General features: G+C 41.0%; 1 protein-coding gene across 1 annotated transcript; it reads right to left on the bottom strand.

The window, feature by feature from the left end:
* Positions 1–8,183: 8,183 nt before the first annotated feature.
* Positions 8,184–15,126, bottom strand: LOC309694577 (uncharacterized protein). Its single transcript, XM_082514769.1, has 4 exons — positions 14,840–15,126; positions 13,992–14,137; positions 12,448–12,726; positions 8,184–11,961 (listed from the first exon to the last, which is right to left on the bottom strand). Exons 3-4 carry the CDS (start codon positions 12,692–12,694, stop codon positions 11,417–11,419), a joined length of 792 nt encoding a protein of 263 aa, XP_082370895.1. The 5' UTR covers positions 12,695–12,726; positions 13,992–14,137; positions 14,840–15,126; the 3' UTR covers positions 8,184–11,416.
* Between the last annotated feature and the right edge of the window lie 1,117 nt (positions 15,127–16,243).

Raw genomic sequence — 16,243 nt, 5'->3', positions numbered from 1 at the left:
GAGTCTGGTTGTATCTCTCCACTAGCCCGTCCGTTTGGGGGTGATACGGGGTGGTCTTAAGTCCCTTTATCCCTAACAACTTATAAACCTGCTGCAACAACTTGGATAGAAAGTTCGTTCCACAGTCCGTCAGAATTTCTCTTGGTATGCCTACCCTAGAGAAAAGCTGCAGAAGACAATTAGCAATGTGACGAGCTTTAATTGATCTGAGTGGGAAGGCCTCAGGAAACCGTGTTGCATAGTCACATATGACTAATATGTAGCGATGACCTGTGGAGCTCCTCTCTAAAGGGCCCACAATATCCATGCCTAGCCTCTCAAATGGTGTTTCAATAATTGGCAGTGGTTGCAACTGGGCTCGCGCTACTCCTTTGCCTGAGGTCAACTGACATTTTTCACAGGAACGGCAAAACTCAGAAACTTGGACATACATCCCTGGCCAAACAAAACGGCTGCTGATCCTATTCAGTGTTTTGTGAAAAGCCATATGACCTGCCCATGGAATTGAATGACCCAAATCCGTAACTTTGTCTCTGAACTGTTGTGGGAGTGCCACAGCTTCGCACTTCCCCTTTCTCTGGTACAAGATGCCTCCTTTAATCAAGTAAACAGTGTCTGCAAGACAGCTTACCTGACCTTGACTAGCCCCCTCTACCTCTGTTACCTTCTCAAACCAGGGTTTTAGAGTAGGGTCGCTTCTTTGGAGTGCACCTAAATCTGAGGGAACATCAAACTCAAGTTGGTTATTTGGCTTAGGGAACAATGCTGTACCTTTTTCCCCTGAGCCTTTGAACTTTTCTCTTCTTTTCTGAGCCCTAGACTTCCTAATCTTCCCTGGCTCCGTTTCGAGAGACTCCTCAAAAAAGGGCAGTTCTTGCATCCTTTCCTTTGCACTTTGTGCTCTTGTGACTACATGACAGGGTTTAAATGGTTCAACTGTCATATCTAGAGGAAGTGAGCTTCCAGATTCATCACCTAAGCCTTGAATGTCTTTCTCAGCACTCACTTGAGGGTCATAATCTGACTGGTGTATTAGATCAAAAAGAGTGGGGATGTCATTACCAAGTATCACTGAATATGGCAAACTGGGAACAACAGCTACCACTAACAAGTAGGTTTGACCTCCTACTGTCAGGTAAACCTCAGCAGTGGGGTACCTGTGTTCGTCTCCATGCACACAACTTATTGTAGCCCCAACCCCACTTAGCTTTTCTCCTGAAATTATGCTAGAGTGTACAAGAGTCTGAAAGCACCCAGAGTCAAGCAAAGCTTCCTCTTTACGCCCATTAATTAAAACAGGGACAGTACAAGCTTTCTTTCCTACTGGCTCTGTGGCTGGTCTTGGAACTGCACATAAAAGAGATGGTTTTGACTTAAGTGCAGGGCAAAATTGTTGTGTATGGCCAAAGTTATGACAGTGATAACATTTAATATCCTGAACTGAAGACTTAAAGGATTTCTTCACATTGTGAGGTCTATGGGAAGGGAGCTGCCTAGAACTAGAAAGATTTCTAGCCTGAACTTGACCAGAACCCTGTTCACCCCCAATGGACTTACTTGGTTGGGCGTAGTGGGTCTCCCGGCTGAAGTAGGTGCTCTTGCTTCCTTTTCTGGCTGAAGTGAAAACCTCTGCGAGGCTAGCTGCTTCCTTTGCAGTCTTCGGGTCATGCTCACGTATCCAAATCTCCAGCTCTGGATTAACCATTCTCAAAAACTGCTCCAGAATTATCTGCTCAGATATTTCTTCTACAGTTGATTTTTCAGGTTTAACCCTTGTGTTGTCCACGGGTCATTTTTGTCCTCTAAAGAAATCTTTTGCTATCAAAAATGTATTTGTTATTCATCAAATGGGCTGAAAATAACAGAAGTTATTCATTACTATACTATGAATGATTGGAATAAGTTTCAAGTAATTTGATTTATTTATGTGGTTTTTATTGAATTTTATAACGTTGTTGGTCCTCGTGGACAAAAATGACCCCAAAGTACAAAGTGTTGCAAAGAGCCGTATTTTCACACCATACTGTTTTCAAACATCTTTGATCTTGGATCACTGATGTGTGGGGTCAAGCACTGGTCATAACAACCACAACAGGCAGCACAATGAGGCGGCAGGTGCTCTATATTCAATGAAATTTTATTTATACAGCGCCAAATCACAACAACAGCCGCATCAAAGTGTTTCGTATTGTAAGGTAGACTCTACAATAATACATACACAGAAAGTATCCTCAAAAGCCTCCATTGCACTGGAGATTTGCATACTTTGATGAGCATACTTTTTTTTACCATGTTGTGCAAAGCAATGACCAGTAGGACAAAGCACATATTGTCCTCTAGTATAATGAGGAGGGAGAATCAATGTTCAGGAAGATCCAGGGTTAGAAGATATAGAAAATATTGTCAATATTTAGAGCACATGCTACCCTTTCTCTGAAAAAGCACATCAGCCACCTGCAGAAGTGGAAGAAGGCTATGAAGTGAAGAAAAGTGATGAAGAATCTGAACTATGTTCAAGTAGGTTCTCAGGCATCCAGGACATGGTAGTCTGAGGAGCTTGGAGAGAAAGTGACTGGGCTTCTTGAAGTTTCTTGAATTTTCAGAATGTGAAACTGAAATAGAAGATGTGTCAGAGGACTACACATCATCCATTTCAATTATGATGAAGACAAAGAATCAAGCAGGAAAGAGGAATCAGCTGAGACAGAGGAATATTTGCAGTAACGTGAGGAAACACTGATCTGGTCTTCTAACCTTCCCAGTGACAGACGATGCCTGACTCTCTCATGTGCCTCAGAGAAAGATGATCTACCACAGTCCAAGCACATGTGCCAGGTCCCATACTCCTTCAGTGGCTTTTCTACTCGAGTACTGAAAGCATTACACACAGTGTATTCTGCTTGTATTCTGCTTTTTAACGTTCACATGCCAATGGATGCATCAGAGACCAAGTTGGGGTTCAGTAACTTGCCCAAGGACACCTTGGTAAGAACTCCAGACTAGAGCACACAGAGATTGAACCAACAACCATCCAATTAGCAGATGACCTGCTCTACAGCCAACTCAATGATGAACAAGGAGGGACAACAAGAGAGGAAGAAAAATGGACCGAATGCAGCTGTAGGCATATGTGGGTGTGTTGATTCTTACTGCCGTGCATCCAGTAGAGTCGCTACGGCCAGTTTATGACATCCTGAGTCTGGTAGAGAAGTTTTCATGCTGACACAAGATTAATCATAGAAGCACAAAAAGGACATAATTTCTTGATAAAGACACAATAGATGATCGTCGTTCATGACACAAACGTGCTCCCATTTGAGGTGTATGATGTGTGTTGGTGTTGACTTGAAACACAAGTGGGTGTTCCTCCTCCTGTGATGTAAGATCCTGGTACTGATGTGACTGTATGAGCACCAAGTCCCCTTCAGAGGACTCTGTCCCCTCCAACAGAACATCCAAGTAAACCAGGGAACTTTGAGACAAAAACATGGGCAGCATGTGATGCAGGTCCAGCTGTACATGGAACATGCTCGTGTGCGATGGCAAACCGTCTGTCCTGCAGTCAGGACACGAGTTGTCCCTAACATTGCAGGTTTCCAAAAGAAAACAATCACCTGTAACAGCTTGTTTACTGTATATGCCCCTTGGCCTGCAACTGCAGAAAGAATGCTGTCCATGATGGGACCAGTGCAGAGGAATAAACCTGAGCTTCCTCCTGCACTTGGGTCAAATATGGACACGCCTTTGTCCTCATGAAAGTTTGCCTTCACTCAGACTCATGCCCTCCTACCATGCCAAAATATAGAAAACTGTCAGGCAATGAGTTGGAATAAAGTTGAATAAAACCTTGAAACACAGAGATGGATGATATTTTATACTTGTTGCTTCAAAGCAAACGGGGTCATTTTTGAGCCCTGAGGACCACAGGTGTGATTATGTGCTGCCATTTAAAATTTATAAATGGTTCAAAAAAAGAATTCTCACTAAAGTTCAACATACAGCACTCTGTATGTTGAACTTTAGTGAGAATTTTTAAAAAAAAATTTTTTTTTTAAAATATTTAATTTAATTAAATATTTAATTTTCTTGTTTTATTTTCGCTAAAAAACAGGGTGTATTTTTTGTAAACAAGGTCTGGTGGCCCTAAAATGTAAAATGTTGAGTAAATTATGTGTTAATGTGTTGGTCTTAAGTAAAACTAAGGTGTAACACTGAATTGATTGACAATTTATACTTTTTACTTTAAAAAAACAGTCAAATGAAGTGGGGACATTTTTGACCCCTGAGGACCACCAGTGTGATTATTTGCTGCCATTAAAAAAATTTAAATGGTTCAAAAAAAAAATTCTCACTAAAGTTCAACATACAGCACTCTCTAGTTATTCAGATAGTCAAAATTATCTAAACAATTAAATATTTAATTTTCTCAATTTGTTTTCGCTAAAAAACAGGGTTTATTTTTTGTAAAGAAGGTCTGGTGGCCCTAAAATGTAAAATGTTGAGTAAATTTTGTGTTAATGTGTTGGTCTTAAGTAAAACTAAGGTGTAACACTGAATTGATTGACAATTTATACTTTTTACTTTAAAAAACAGTCAAATGAAGTGGGGACACTTTTGACCCCTGATGGCTCACATTGTATGCAAATCGGGAGGACATCACAAGGGTCCATCTTGAAAACAGGTCTTTCAATCTTACATAAAGTTCACGTGGCGTCTCACCTGGCTCAACTTTCAGAGATCTGAAGCGGCGTCTGTAGGTGTCAGCAGTGATCTCATATTTTGCCAGAATTGCCTCTTTCACCTTATCATAATTCTCAGAGTCTGTTAAATCCATAAGAATGTAGGCTGTGCGGGCTCTACCTGTCAACAGGGGAACCAGACGAATAGCCCACTCATCTCTGGGCCATCGACACACGTTTGCCATTCTTTCAAACGTAGTCAGAAAATGTTCAATGTCATCTTCTGGTGACAGAGGGAAAAGTTTTGGTTCAATTAAAGACCTGGACCCACTGGCCACTGGAATGTCTTCACCATTGAATCCAAGTTCTTGTTCTTCAGATGTTGTAGGGGGCGCTGGCGCCTCTGGTGGGTCAGGCTTATCAGTTACAGCGTTAACTTGTAGCTGGATTTGCTGAAATTGATGCTGCATGCCTTTCCACCTTTGCTCCTGACGTGACAAATCCTTCTCCCACTTTTGGTCTCTGGCTGCTTGAGACCGCATAAGAGATTTCACCAACCCTGTTAACTCCTCCAATTTGTCCTCAGGGCTTGTTGCTGCCATGGCCTCTAGCTCAGATGAAGCTCCAACTCCTTCATCAGGCTGCTCCTCTTGGCCTGGCTTTCTTCCACCTCTTGTCATCATCTTCTCACTGTGGCATGAGTGACACACTTCTGACACCACTTGTAACAGGGCAGCCCTTAGCGGCTGGAAACACAGTGAGACAGACCAAGGCAAGTGTAGTGGAACAAAGTATTTATTTACTCTATGGCTCTCCTTACAACAATTAACTTGTCGAGCTTCTTCACAGCACAAAAAATCCATCCTCTAATGACAACTGGCAGCCTTAAATATGTTCAGCTGTCACAGACTTAACCATTATTCCACTCTCAGGTAAATTCTTAAATCCCAACCTTCCACCACAGTATACAATATATCAATAAGAATAAATAAATACATAAATACATCTTCACATTTACATATTAATAAATATTTCACACTTTAATGTTACACCAAACCCAATATTATAAAAACCCAGAAACCCAAGCACAAAAAGATTCACCACACTCTCTTTACCAATGGTCTCTCCCAGAACCTTTAAATGGTGTCTGGACCCCCGGGGAAACATTTGCCCAAACACCTTGAAGAGGACACAGGCAAGAAAGGTGAGTAATCATTAACTTACAAACACTTATTTGCACCACTTTTATCCCTAGATTTCACACACACATTTGCCTTAGTTTTCCTTATTGGTAAACCTTAATCACAATCTCAATCACCATTCTTCTCTCCTGACAGACAACCACCACATTCCTTGACGAGGAGCAGCTGTGCAGGATCTGAAATAAGGCTACCAACTGATTTTAAAATTCCCAATAAATAGACAATAAATATTTAAACTGCTTGTGTGCAAATCCATGCTTAAAGTGCAATGCTCATAAAGTGCTTGATAAGGTGCTTTTAATAAAGTGAAAGGTGTGCTCTAAAGTGCTATACATATAATATAAATAAATGCAGTAAGGGAGTCCTCTTCCTTACAGTGTGCATGAGGGTGGGAATGCATGTTTAGGTCTGTGTGCGCCTATTCGTCTGTGTCTATATGTCAGCTCGGGTCTTACACTCCACCCCCTTGGAACATCTCAGGCCCTCCAAGGTATGGAGGCTTATTTCCCCTCACCACACTCCCTGCTGGTGGCTGATGCCCTCAGACATCGGTGCGTTCTTGGTGTCCAGGGCTGGGCGCTCAGGTCTGTACCAGCTCACTCCCCGGTACGGCTGCTTGGTGGGGCCTGGTGCCCGTGGCTCGGTCGGGCCCCTTGTGGGGGTTCGATTCACTCTGGCACAGCTGACTGCCGGCAGAGCCCGCGTGTACGTCACTTCCGCCCCCTCTGGCTTCTGCTCTGTGGCTGTTGGGTGACCCCTCATCTGGGGCTCTCCTCAGCTCTTCCCAGGAAGGTGGCACGGTTGCCCCTCCGGTGGTCCTCTTTGGGCGCTCGCACTCTGGGGGCCTCTGGATGTCTGGGGCCTGGATCTCCTCCATGCCTGCTTCATGCCCTGGGGGACGGGGCTGTGGCTCCCCACACCTTCTAGCAGATCGTTACATGGAGAAGCCTTTTGAATAGACGAGCACTCATCCACACAGGTGTTCACACACACAAGCTACACCTTTCTTGGCTGCTACCTCAAACCACATTGTGCGATGTCAATCTTGCGTGCTGCACAATCACATTCAGTATTTAATATTTACTGTTATTTACACTTAGCTAGATTATTGCAATGGTGTTGTGTTATTATGTTGCTCTCTTTTTTGCTTGTTTTCTCTTATTTTCTTCTCTCAACAGGTGACCTGGGAGATATTTTTTAAGTGCCCTTTCTCACTGTCCCTCTTCCCCTTTTCTTCCTTCCTTCCTTCCTTCCTTCCTATCCCCCAGTCATGTCTGTCCTATCTGTAACAACTGAAAATAAATTAAAATAAATAAATAATAACAAAGGTTGATCAAATGGACCAATATGGCAAGGCCGTGATGGTCCATTTGGTAAATTAAGTTAGTTGGGCATCTTTTTTGACCTTCAGACAATAATTCTGATGGCTAAAAAACGAAACGGGACAACAACAAGAAAAGAAAGAAAGAAAAAAGTAATAAAAATGTATCTAAAACATATTTTAAGATGAATCTTTTTATGACTGAGTAAAAAAAAATGCTAAAATTCGAGTGCAGTGTTGAGTAAAATGGTTTTATTAAAATTTAATTGACCCTTTGAAATTATTTGTTGGAAGTCTTAAATCCCACTGAACAGGGGAAGAGAAAGAGACAGAGACACAAAGATAGCAACACAGAGGTAAATAAACATGGAGACAAGACACTGAGAATAAGACAGAAGGGGAAATGCCCAAAGTCTCATATCTCTGACAAGTTAAGTCACTTTTATTCATAAAAAAACCCAGAACTGAAATATAATTATAAACCACACATAAACATAATCATAGAACAATTAAAAGTAAAACATACCAAAAACACATCAAATGGAGAGTGAAGCAAATATTATTAATAACAACAAATGCACATATTAATAATATAAACCAAAATCCTTCAATAAAAAGGCTACAAACAGAAACAACAATTTGAAACAGCAATAAGAAAACAGTGAAAGTGACTACAGATATAGACCTTCCTAGGGAGGCCTGAAGTGCAAACATACCCTCTACACTCCCTTCATAAAACAGGGAACCATGATTACCACCATAGTTGGCCGGTCTGAAGGCACTGACCTCAACTTCCATACAATGTTTGAGCAGGACAACCAGGACAGACCCACAACATACAGAGCCTTAAGTGACCGCAGGCAAATCTCATCCACCCCACCACCACAGTGATGGGCAAGTCTCCCTGCCCACTGTACAAAATGTGCTTCACAGACGTTGTTTCATGTTGTAAAGATTGTGCCTTAAAAAAATAGCCACAAGAAGTTTTAAAGAAATCTTTATTTCACTTTTAAGACACATAACCAACACCAACATACGAATCAACAGGATGAGCACATGCTGAAATTCAGTCTTCATGAAAATCAAGATTAAATCACAAAATGTTTGGTCTCATGTGTGTTTCTTTCCAGCTTTGACTCTGTGGAGTAAAACCTCTCCACTAAACAAAAAAATAAAACATCTCAGCAACTTTTTTGTCACCTCCACAGCTCAACACGATACAAATATCACATCAAATGAATGTAAATACGTGTTTCATCTTCATTACAGGTTTTAATGGAATATGCAACAAACAGAATTAGGGCTGTGACATATCATATGATCTGCAATAATACTGGTATAAATGTTTACAAAAAAGTGTGTTTAGAGGAACATCATGTGTTTGCATTCACCCCAATGAGTCAACCCCAGTCATGTCTCACAGCCAGAGCCATATGTCGGGCTCCAGTCACAGTTTGGTAGCTGAATGTTCGCAAAATATGCAAGAAAACTTTTCCCACTGAAAGTGAAAAAAGCAAACCTGTTACAACACTTTAAGCAAAAACACACTTGAGTACAACCGGGCTGTGAAGGCACGTGAGCAGGAGATACTAGCAGCAGTGATGTGCGACCCAAAGGTAAACAAATGATTCAACCATGCATCACTGGAGCACTCGCGAGTTACATTTCATATAACAGCAAGAGCAGTCAGTGGATGGAAATTACTGATGTGCTACACGGTGGAAAAGCAGGAGGTTAAAAAGCTCGACCCAAGATGAAACAAACCAGGTAGAATTTCTTTTCCTTATATGCAGAGGTGGAAAGAGTACTAAAATATTTTACTCAAGTAAAAGTACTATTACTTTGCTGAAATTTTACTCAAGTACAAGTAAAATTACCTGTCTAAAAATGTACTCAAGTAAAAGTAAAAAGTAGCTCATTTAAAATGTACTCAGAGTAAAAGTTACATAGTTACTTTTCTGTCAGCAGGAGGACAGCCGCTTCTGAGTAGTGCAAAAAAGGACAGTGGGATATAAATCTCAAAGTAGTTCTTTTTTAGTGAAAAGAAAAACTTTACAAATTAAAGTGCAGTGGCAGTTAAACTGCAAGTCTATACATGAAAATGGATAATGGTCACCAAACCAATCAACCAAACCAAACCGTCAGGTATCACAGTGTTTTCAATACAAAACCATATCATTCTTTCACATGAGAATGTGTTCTAAACTGTCAAATAAGAGAACAAGTACTGAACTGAACGGCAGCTGCTTTAAAAATGTTTTTGAATTTTTTAAACTTGGCCCTGCCCTACTGTACCTCTAGATTAAAGTTCCTTTGTATCCATCCTAGAGTGTTACTCTCTGAACTTCCTGTTAATTTTGAGGAGCAGTTGATTTTCAGAGTTAGTAGAGTTCATCCTTGCTCACTTTGCAGTGAACAGTAGTCCAGCACAGCTAAAGAGACGCTCGAAGGCAGCTGAGGCAGGCAGGCCAGTGTTAAGTTTGAGAGAAAGTTTTTTGATGTCCCTAATAAGACATCAATGCATTACATAGCTACCGCTGGTAAATTATACCAATATACCTCGTGGGGTTTTTTTTATTGGACAGTAACAGGCTAGTTAACGGGAGGTTGCAAGTGCTAATTAACAAGTAACAGAAGTCAGCTGTCTTTGACTAATCTAAGGTAAGTGAGCGCTCTGTTATTCTTTTGCCTGCAGTGTGAACATATGTGGGTTAAGTAAGAAAGTAGCCGCTTCTGTCTTTAATTTAACTCTTTTTTTAAATAAATTCTTATTATTAACAAACAGGAAAAACGTAGGTAAACACATTTTCTTTTGGCAATTTACCAACCCAGTAAAAAAAATGTAAGTTGCGTGGACAACAACGTGCCCGATTACAGCAAGTTGCTAGTACCAACCAACGTTATCTGTGTTCTTCACAGATGTCTTAACTTAATGTGATTAATTTGAACACAGCCTTTTTGCTACCATAACGGTACGAGTTGTATTTAACTTACCTCCACATGCTTGCGCAGGTTTGATGTGGAATTTTTAAAAGCTGCTAACTCGGTCTCTCTGGGCAAACACAGCTTACACTGCATAATAAAGCTGTTGCCTTTCTTGCACTTGAAGCCGAAATGGTCCCTTAAATACGGCCAGGGGTTCACATCCGTTTCTTCGAGTTCAGGGTCAGCAGAATTCGACGGGGCTTCTTTTTTCACTGGATCCATAACACCGATGTCAGACTCCATCTTTAACGTGACCTTAGCGCCAATTTGTTCTACTACCCATCATTCCCTGCAGTATTTCCGAAGTGCAATGGTTTTTTTAATTTACTCAGTAACGGGTGTGATTGAAAACGTAGCGAACTACAATACTTTTTAAAAAATATACTTAAGTAAAAGTAAAATTACAGACTTGAAAAATGACTTTAAAAAGTACAAATACACAAAAAAACTACTCAATTACAGTAACGCAAGTAAATGTAATTCGTTACTTTCCACCTCTGCTTATATGACAGAATTGTGCAGGCTCCGCATTACAAGGTTATTTTGGATATTAAGCTAGAGTGTAAGCACTTGTAATACACTTTTCTTAAAACTTCCAGGAAAAACACCCCTGAGGATACTTATGTGCTCATATTTCATGTATGCCGTGTCACTAACATTGCACTATAATGTTGTTCATAGAGTATTTAAAGGTAGAATGGGAGGCAGAGCCTTCAGCTTTTAAGATTAGACTTAAAACTTTCCTTGTTGCAGATGGGGGTCCCTCCCTGAGCCTGGTTCTGCTGGAGGTTTCTTCCTGTTAAAAAGGAGTTTTTCCTTCCCACTGTCGCCAAAACGCTTGCTAATAGGGGGTCATATGACTGTTTGGGTTTTCTCTGTTTTCATTGTATTATTGTTGGGTCTTTACCTTACAATATCAAGCACCTTGAGGTGGCCACATTTTCACACTTTGAATTAGCTAAGCTGTCATCAGTGACAGCAGCTCACTGGAAGAGAAAGATGGAAAATCCATCATTTACTTACACATATAAATGCTGCTGCCTGCCGAGCTGATAAAATGTACATTATTTTTTTTAAATGTAAGTTTCTCGAAATATTATTTTGAGGCTATATCTCCCACCCCTACATACAATAAACAATACAGAGTTTTTTAAGGAAGGAGGTCATCTGATCTGCTCTGATCTGGCTTCTCAGTGGACTGCTTCATCTGACAGTTCTCCCACTTTTAACTAGTGTGAATCCTCATGTGTCTTTGTAACTGTATCCTCTGAATGAAGCTTCTCACCTGTGTGGATTCTCATGTGAGTTTTCAAGTTTATCATCAGGCTGAATCTTTTTCCGCAGGTGCTGCAAGAATGTGGCTTCTCACCTGTGTGAACCCTCATATGTCTCGTTAGTTTGGATCTGTACTCAAAGGTTTTTCCACAAATCTCACATTTCACAAACTTTTTACTTGTGTCAGTTTTACGCTGACTCTCTGACACAGGAAAGTTGTCTTGCTGATCTCTGCTCTCTGGTTCAGGAGAGCTGGAAGAAAGGAGATGTTCACTGTCCAGCTCTGGCTCACTTTCCTCATAAGTAGGAGCCACCATGAAGATAATAATGCCTTCAGTCTCCTGCTTCACTACAAGCTGATCTACGTCCTGACTGGTGCAAGGTTCCTCCTGTTCCTCTTTTATCTGTGGAAGCTCCGGATCCTCCTGGTCGAGGCTGAAGTTTCTCTCCTGGTCCCCAAAAACCAGTTCCTCCTCACATTCATGCTGTTGTGGGAAAGCTGAGGTGACAAATGGACAAAATTACTTGTCTTAGATAAATATAGAAGTATAACAAGAATGACTACTCGGCAGTGGTGTCTACAGCTGTCCATTTCCAACTCTACAACAGAGTTTAATCAAAATATCATCAGAAATATCATCATATCATTTACCCAGACCTGGAAACTGTTAAAATAAGATTTCATGCACTCACTTCTAACACGTTAGTAAATTTCTATGCACCAATCACAGTTTGTCCACCAATTACTGTTGGAAAGATGTTTATGTAAATGATAAGACAAACATCAGACAGAAGGGGAAATTTAAAAGTAGGATTAAAATATGGGGATAAAAAGCAGCGAAGCTCTCAGAAAACCTCGACTAACAATCAGCTGAGTTTATTTAAACACTGGCCTTGAAGAACTCTGATGTGTTTCCAAAATATCTTTATTGAATGAATTAAAGTCATATTAATTTTTAGGTAAGACCATTACGGTTTTACATACCCCTGCTGTGTAAGTTCATTTCAGGTTTCCAGATGTTATCCAGCTGTCTGAGCTGCTCTTCTTCAGTCCAGATGAGGCCTTCATCCTCCTGTTTGAGTACAATCTTTTCTACGTCATCGCTGATGCAGAGTTCCTCCTCTTCCTCTTTGATCTGTGGAGGATCTGGGCCCTCCTGGTCCAGACTGGAGTTCCTCTCCTGGTTGGAGACCTGCTGGTCATACAGGCCCTCCTCTTCCTCACACTTCATGTTAGGGGGAGATCTTGAGGAACAAAGGGTCACTGAGGAAAAAGGTTAATAATGTGATGACAGGAAAACACATCTGAGCAAATATAGTCCACTCTGAGCATGTCCTCATATGGGAGTGAAATTTAAACTGTACAAACGTGAACAATGAAAGTGTAAGTTACTCTCGAGCTCTGATACTCTTATTAGGAAAGTTCAGAGTACAAATCATTCAGGTAGCTGCTGCCAGCTTCACGCTGCAAGTAAATGTTTGTCATTGTTGTAGATTAAACTGAAAATCTCACAGTGCCATAGCAGATAAGTACCAGTCAGGTTTCACAGCCAGTCATTGCACAGAATCAACCCAACTAAAGTCATCAGTGATCTGAAGATTATTAGGGACTCAGAGTTTCAGTCTTAGTTCTATTTGATCTCATTGCTGCCTTTGATACTGTTGATCATGACATTTTAAATCAAAGGTTTCATCATTTAGTTGGTTTAACTGGACAGTTCTCAATTGGCTCTCGACCTTTGACCCAGTTAAACCTCTCAGGTCATCAGGTTCAGATCTGTTAACTGTTCCCAAAATCAGATGTAAGTGTGCTAAGAGTGTGTTCAGTTACTGTGCTCCTGTTCTTTGGAGCATGCAGCCATAGTTTGCCTGCTGTGGCTGCATTCAAAACTAACAACTATGTTTCCATGCTTTGTGAATAACACTGACATCTGTGAGATTTGAGCTGATTTAGTTCGAGTTAAGACTGTTTATTAGAACATTACAAAGTTATTTTAAAAACTTCATCATTTTCTTGAACCCAAATATAATTCAGTTGAAAAATATACATTTTAACATGAGGTGAGGATGGTGGGGGAGGCACGATGGTCTTGTAGGGTTAGACCCTGATTAAGGGGTATTTTTGAAAGTAAAGCCCATCTCTCAAAGTCCCTGCCGGCCTGCCTCCACCTCGGGAAGCCTGTGGGTGCAGACGGACGTGAGGAGCACCACAGGCGGCAGAGGACTGTCTGTAGCCCCGGAGTGAGGGTCAGAGAGCCGAAGCAGACAGCGAACTGTGGCACAGTGCAGAAAACAGAAGCTTTCCCTCCCTGCCTCCTTTATCTTAATCTTCTAAATAAATCTTCTATAAAGGCACTTTCTCTCGGTCTCAAGGTTTGTTTAATGCTAAAAGTTTACCGTAAAAAAGAGACGCACTTGTGTGATTAGCCGCTCCCTGATTTCAGTATGTTAGCCTACAAGCTGAGCTCTGATCAGGTCCTACATGAGTTGTATTCTTGTGTTAGTCCACTGAGACCATCGCAGTTTTACCTGTTATGCGTAACTTTATCTCGGGTTTCCGGCTGATATCCAGCAGTCTCTGCTGAAGGTTGATCTCATACTGGACGATCAGACGTTCTGTTAACCTCAGAGCAGATTTCTTCTGCAGCAGTCAGCCGGTCTCTCCACTATTGCTTCTAAACGAACAATAAAAAAAATGTAATTATAGAAAAACACTTCAGAGAAGATAAAGTTTTAGTTAAAGTCTGTAATGAGGGCATGTTGCTCACATTTGCAGGTGAAATTAAAAGTGTGTAAAAATGAAGTTATTTGTGCACTCTGATGCAAATGAGAACTTGAGTTCTGACATTTTTCAGCAACATTAAGAGTAAAAAAAACCTTTCAAACAAAAAAGAACTCACTTATTACTGACTGACTGATGATCTATTTTGGAGTTGATCTCGAAACTGATCTACATCTTGATATTTTTCAAAATAATCTTCACTATTGGGGGTGGCTGTAGCTCAGGCGGTAGAGCAGATCATCTACTGATCGGTTCGATTCCCGGCTTCACCTAGTCTGCATTTCAAATATCCTTGGGCAAGATACTAACTCCAAGTTGCCTCAAGTTGCTCTTTGATCTGTGGAATGTGTGTCTGAATGTTGGTAGAAAGCACTAAGAAAAATGTGCTTGTGCGAATGGGAGTGAGTGGGTGAATGCACAAGTTTTGTAAAGCGTTTTGAGTGCTCAAGATTGAGTAGAAAAGCGCTATATAAGAACCAGTCCATTTAAAACTCCCTGTCATGTTTTCACGAATACACATTAAATAGATCTGACTGATACAAACTGTAGGTTTAATATTAATGTTAACACTTCAGAAAAGCGATTACAGTTTTACCGCTGGTCTGTAAATCTTTCTCAGGTTTCCAGATGTTATGCAGCTGTCTGAGCCGCTCTTCCCCGCTCCAGACGACGATGCCTTCATCCTCGTGTTTCACTACAAGCTGTTCTCCCTCTTGACTGATGCAGAGTTCCTCCTGTTCCTCTTTGATCTGTGGGGGATCTGTGTCCTCCTGGTCCAGATTGAAGTTCCTCTCCTGCTTCCAGACCTGCTGGCCAGCCAGATCTTCCTCCTCCTTACACTTCATGTTGATGTGGGACTTGAGGAACAAAGTAAAAAGAAAAAGATTAGACAGGTAAAGGTGCAGCCTCAGTCAGCAGGGCTGTACACTGTGAGCATGTTGCTCACATATGTGAGAGAGGTTTGTACAAATGTTTCAGAAGCACCATGTGACTCCCTCTCTTTGTTGGAAAGTCTTATTAATTCACTTTATAACTATTACTTTGAAGATAAATTTCTACCATCACAAAAATATTATGACCTCTTTAAAAACAAACAACGGCAACTACATGACTTAAATTCCATGTTTAGATGAAGGTAATGGTCAATGCCTTTTGACAGGGGAAAAACCTCCACACAGAAGAATCTTACTTGGCTGAATCATAAATTATTCACCATGATTAAAACTGCAGATGAGCAATAATCTGCATTTTATTTTAGCCAAAGAGGAATGTTTCTGTTTGTCTGTGATCTGACTTTTTCTGCTGGCTCCAAATTTCATTTGATCCTGTGTAAGTTTGTTTCTCTTCCTGTTAACTAGCAAAGTCAAAATCACCTTGATTCATTTAACTTTAATTCAATTATAAATGTAATCATTTTATTGAACAATTAATTTCATTTCAATGAAAAACAATTACTTAAAAGAAAGAGATTAAGTTGGAGAGAGACATGTGGCCATCTTTTAGTGAGTTAGACCCTGATTAAGGGCTATTTTTAAAAGTAAAGCCCATCTCTCAAAGTCCCTGCCGGCCTGCCTCCACCTCGGGAAGTCTGTGGGTGCAGACGGAGGTGAGGAGCACCACAGGCGGCAGAGAACTGTCTGTAGCCCCGGAGTGAGGCGTCGTGAACCGAAGCAGACAGCGAACTGTGGCACAGTGCAGAAAACCGAAGCTTTCCCTCCCTGTTTGGTTTTGATGTGTCTCATGAAAGTCTATTGTTAAAAGTTTACCTTTAAAAAAAACGGACGCACTTGTTTGATTAGCTGCTCTCTGATTTTAGCCTGTTAGCTTACAGACTGAGCTCAGATCGTTCCTGTGTTAGTTCATTGAGAACATCACAGTTTTACATACCTGCTGCGTGACTTCATCTCGGGTCTCCGGCTGATATACAGCAGTCTGAGCCAGTGGCGGATCTCATCATCCTGGACGACTGTTTTTAATGTTTTTAACCACGGAGATTTCT

The sequence above is a fragment of the Aulonocara stuartgranti genome (assembly GCF_965226115.1).
Source record: "Aulonocara stuartgranti genome assembly, chromosome: 18".
Taxonomy (NCBI): domain Eukaryota; kingdom Metazoa; phylum Chordata; class Actinopteri; order Cichliformes; family Cichlidae; genus Aulonocara; species Aulonocara stuartgranti.
This window is presented reverse-complemented; position numbering and strand designations above follow the sequence as displayed.